This window comes from Aptenodytes forsteri, unplaced genomic scaffold (genome assembly GCF_000699145.1).
Source record: "Aptenodytes forsteri isolate BGI_AS27 unplaced genomic scaffold, ASM69914v1 Scaffold55, whole genome shotgun sequence".
NCBI classification, from domain to species: Eukaryota; Metazoa; Chordata; class Aves; order Sphenisciformes; family Spheniscidae; genus Aptenodytes; species Aptenodytes forsteri.
The window spans coordinates 6,390,137-6,394,439 of NW_008796063.1; the positions used below are offsets into that span (position 1 = coordinate 6,390,137).

The following is a 4,303-nucleotide window of genomic DNA, read 5'->3' on the forward strand; positions in this document are numbered from 1 at the left end:
GGTGGGGGGGGGGATGCCGAGGGAAGGAAGAGTTTCTGATGCTGTGGGAATGTGAGCTCTCAAACTCTGTAAACAGCTGGTGACTCACTGCATAACTATGGCACCAACTGCCTGCGCGGCCCGCGGCGCTGTGCGTCTGCAGGGAGGGGGCTGGCGGCCGTGTCCTTTACGCACTGGCAGCGCTTCTGCTCTCCTGAACTTGCTGGGACCGTTTGGCTGAGACGTGGAGCTTTTTCCTTCCTCCTCCGTGCTAGCGCCTACGTCTGCGCCTCCGGCCTGGAGGTAGGGGTGGGCGGCAAACGCCCGGCGCGGAGGGGAAGCGATGGACGGCGAGAGGGCAGTGCTGGGGTCTGAAGAGGCGCCTGTGCTCGCAGGAGATCCTGCCCGCCTGCCTGCCTGCAGTCGGCCCTCGTGCAAAACACACAGTGTGGCAGCAGCCAGAGGTCAGGCGCATCCCCGTCCCTCAGAGGCAGCTGCTGGGAGCTGGGACTTGCTCTCCTGCCCCATGCCCAGCCTGCTCCTGTGGCCCCAGTGAGGCAGGGGCTGCTGGAGGTGTGCCCGGGGTGGGGTTCGGTGCCGGAGGAGAGGAGGGAAGGACTCGGTGATGCTCTAGAAAACGTAGCACACACCAGTTGCTGTAAGTGGTCCATTCATCACGGAGCATCTTGGCTTGTGTGCTGTGTGGCTGTCCTTGTCCCTCCTCCAGACATGGAGTGCTGTGCCGTCTCGGGCTTAAAAATAGAGGAGGCGTCTAAATACACTCCCTAATATCTAGGATAGTATCTCACAGCTTTGCACTTACAGGATTTTTTTTTTTTCCGCCCCCCATGCTCTTCATCTTGATTTTTATGTAAGTCATGTGACAGTGAGGTGTCTTGACTGATAAAATTCAAGTGACAGCAGCGCGGGCTGAGCCAGCACCTTCACCCTCACGGCTCCTGCTGCTCCCTGCACCCCACCTTTGTGCCCCCCCAAATCCCGCCACCCCCTGTTTGCAGGTATGAATGAGTTTGTTTACTCTCCGACGACCTCGTGATGTCTTTGCACAGACATGACCTGAAGTCATTATTGCTTTTGGGCTTCTCTGTTTCCATGGCGACTGTCTCCGGGTTGGCTACTTTCCCAAGGTCACCATGGCAACTATCAGAAGGGAATCATGCTTGGGATGCTTTGGCTGGATTTTTCATGAATGATTAGGATGTGTGACACGATGCAGACGTGGAAATGGGGAGGGTTTGGGCTGGGCTGGAGAGGGGGGGTGAGAGAGAGAGAGAGGACTCCCGCCAGACAGGCTGCGCGCTCTGCGGTGCCACTGGGTGTGCAACCCTCGAAGCCGCCCGCCGCCGTGCATCGGGGGGGGCCGGCACCTCGCACCCTCCCCGCTGGGGGAGCGATAGGCAGAGACTGTGATGGTGGCACGGCTGCGGTCGCCTCTCTCGCGGTAGGTACCTGATGGACCACCGTGCTGCCGTCACCGCGGTGTGAAGGTTTTGGGTGGAGGTGCGGGCAGGTGGATTTTCTGCAAGGCGCTGATCGAAGGGGTGTAGTCGCCGGCTAAGGTGAGAGTGAAGGGCAGCATCTCAGCAGGGGATGGTCTCTCTGTCGGTGGACATGCCTCCACATCACTAGAAATATCAGGCAGGTCAGCTCTCAGCCTGAGGCCGAGAGGATTGGGAAGCAACAGTCTTGGTGCGTTGGGAGAGGTGAACTCCTGCCTTGCTTTGTTATCGGGGGGCTTTTGTTTCTGTTGTTTGGGTTTTCTGGTAGCGTCTCCTTTGGGTGGGGACGGCACTGAAAGCAGCTTACAAACCAGGCAGCTTCTTTCTGGGTTGCTGATTCAATTTCGAGCCGGGTTAATAATAATCAAAATAAGAATGAAGGGAGTTGTTGTCTTGTGGCTTTTCAGTGCCTTTTATGAGCGGAGGTAACTCTTAATTCAGTTCCTAATAGGCCATTCTGAGTGTCTGGGATTCCTCTGGAGGGAGGTGAGCGAGTGACTGGGCCTGGGAGGCCGCACTCTGCGCTCCCTTTGAGAAGGGGCGGCATATCGCAAGGTGGTGTATGGTGGTTAGCCTAACTTGTTTACAGATGGGAGCTGGTGTCCTTCCCCCCCTCCCTGCCCTGTCTTCATTGCTTAATCTTAGCATAGTTAATAGCAAAATATGAGATCTTTAGCGTTAAAAAAGCAATGCACTTATCAACACAAATTTCTCTTTCTTGTATCTGAATGGGGTAAACTGATCTCTGAATCCATCCCAGTGTTTTAAACAACTGTGTGGTTATTTCTTTTAATGGCGGTTGAGCTGGGGATTTGGACTGTGTGTTGGGTATCTTCTTCCTACCTTCATCTCTGAGACTACTGTAACCTGAAAATCTTGTTTTGTTTTTCCAGTTGCAATTTCTGAGCGGTTCTGTCCGGAAGACTGTGCTCAGGTTATGACGACTAATCCCAAACCGAACAAGGCATTAAAGGTAGGGAAGAAGGCTGAGTGGGCGATGCTGGGTGGCAGGGGAGGCTGTCGCAGAACCGTGCTCCGTGCGACGTCGGTCGTACGTGACTGTTCTTTTTCATTTTGAGAAACTTCTACAAATGGGTGCCTATACAGTTTCCCACTATCTACAGGAAAGGTTAGGGTAGAAGAATACCGGCGATACCCAGAAGGAAGTCTGAAGTCTCTGGGGCGGCACGGAGGCTAGAGTGTCCCAGTTGCTATCCAAGAGACTTTTGACTATAGCAGGTAGGGGCAGCATCCTGAAACCAGTGCTCCCAGGCCTGTCAATGAAGTACTTCTACTCTCAGGACTGGGAGGCACTGGGGAAGGGACGTGTTCAGCTGGTGTCTCTCAGATCCGTGAGACAGTAAATGTCTCGGACATACCGGCTTGGCGGTGTTCTGCGCATGGGTTGTGCATACGTTGTTGCAGTTTCTTTCCAGTGTCTTAGCTCTTCATTCCAGATGTCCTGCAGTCTCTGAAGAGACAAAAGGATGATGTCTTAAAGGTTCTGGACTCGATGATCTTAAAGGTCTTTTCCAACCTAAATGATTCTGTGATTCTGAAAATAACTGTGGCAGCAAACCTGCTTGAGAAAAAGGCACAAGGCCTTGGTGTCTTTCTCATGTAACTTCGGAGTCTGGCCTGTGCACCAGGGAAACCAAATGAGGCTGTGGTCCTTGAAGCCAAGCAGGGTTGGTTTTGTTCACTACTTGGATGAGCAGTCTTCAACGAAAAGCCACAAAATGCTGAATTAAACCCTGCGTACAAGTGGCTATTCTGCTTTTGAGATGTTGCACTGGTGTCCCAGCATAATGCTGGGAAAAGGTGTCATCTTTAGCATTCAGTATGAATTCTGGGTCCTGACAAAGGAACACAAAGGGCTTCAGTCTGCTTTACATTTATCTCCTTAAAAATCTTGCTGTTCAGTTCATACTGGGTATGTAAGGCTCACTGCTTTCTCTGGCTTGAGAGGGTTACCCAAACCCAGACAACAGCAGTGCTCAGATCTCTGCCATGTTTTACCCAGATGTTTTAGTGGAGCATGTGCTCTCTACAGTGCTTCGGGGGTGTTTTCCAGGTGTCACATTGCTGAGGGGTGGCCTGGCTCTTTTTCGCTGTCCAGAACAGCTGTTCACGTAAGGGTTGCTGCTACCTTGTGCTGTTGGTATTTGCAGGTAAAGGAGGAGTCAGGAGAGAATGCCCCAGTGCTGAGTGATGATGAACTCGTGTCAATGTCCGTACGGGAGCTGAACCAGCACCTGAGGGGTCTCACCAAAGAGGAGGTCATCCGTCTGAAGCAGCGGAGGCGCACGCTGAAGAACCGGGGCTACGCTGCCAGCTGCCGCATCAAGCGCGTGACTCAGAAAGAGGAGCTAGAGAGGCAGCGGGTTGAGCTGCAGCAAGAGGTGGAGAAGCTGGCCAGAGAAAACAGCAGCATGAAGCTAGAGCTGGACGCCTTGCGCTCCAAGTACGAAGCACTCCAGACCTTTGCTCGTACTGTGGCGCGAGGGCCTATTACCCCAACCAAAGTTGCCACCACCAGTGTCATCACCATTGTGAAATCAGCCGAAATCTCATCCAGTTCTGTGCCGTTTTCAGCAGCATCCTAGTGCCCTCAGGGGGGGCAACTAGCAGCCTTTCAGAGGGGAGGGGAAAAGGCTCTTATGCATTGTTCCGGAGTCCTTGGTCACGTCAAGAATTGGCATTTTAACAATTCTCTTCCAAAAGTGCAAAAAGTAGAGGGAAAAAAAAGTACAAGAGTACAAGAGTACAAGAGTACAAGAGTACAAGAGTACAAGATGCATAAA

The 4,303-nt window shown here is 52.9% G+C and overlaps 1 protein-coding gene across 1 annotated transcript; it reads left to right on the forward strand.

Annotated features, from left to right (window-relative positions):
• The first annotated feature begins 2,395 nt into the window (after window positions 1-2,395).
• Window positions 2,396-4,247, forward strand: MAFK (MAF bZIP transcription factor K). Its single transcript, XM_009286389.2, has 2 exons — window positions 2,396-2,472; window positions 3,671-4,247. The coding sequence occupies exons 1-2, from the start codon at window positions 2,437-2,439 to the stop codon at window positions 4,103-4,105; spliced, it is 471 nt and encodes a 156-aa protein (XP_009284664.1). The 5' UTR covers window positions 2,396-2,436; the 3' UTR covers window positions 4,106-4,247.
• The last annotated feature ends 56 nt before the right edge of the window (window positions 4,248-4,303 follow it).

Bases quoted from the DNA above. Each gene is read 5' to 3' on its own strand.
- MAFK (XM_009286389.2), top strand. From the start codon at position 2,437: ATGACGACTAATCCCAAACCGAACAAGGCATTAAAG. The intron at 2,473-3,670 runs GTAGGGAAGAAG...TGGTATTTGCAG, and splicing joins AACCGAACAAGGCATTAAAG to GTAAAGGAGGAGTCAGGAGA.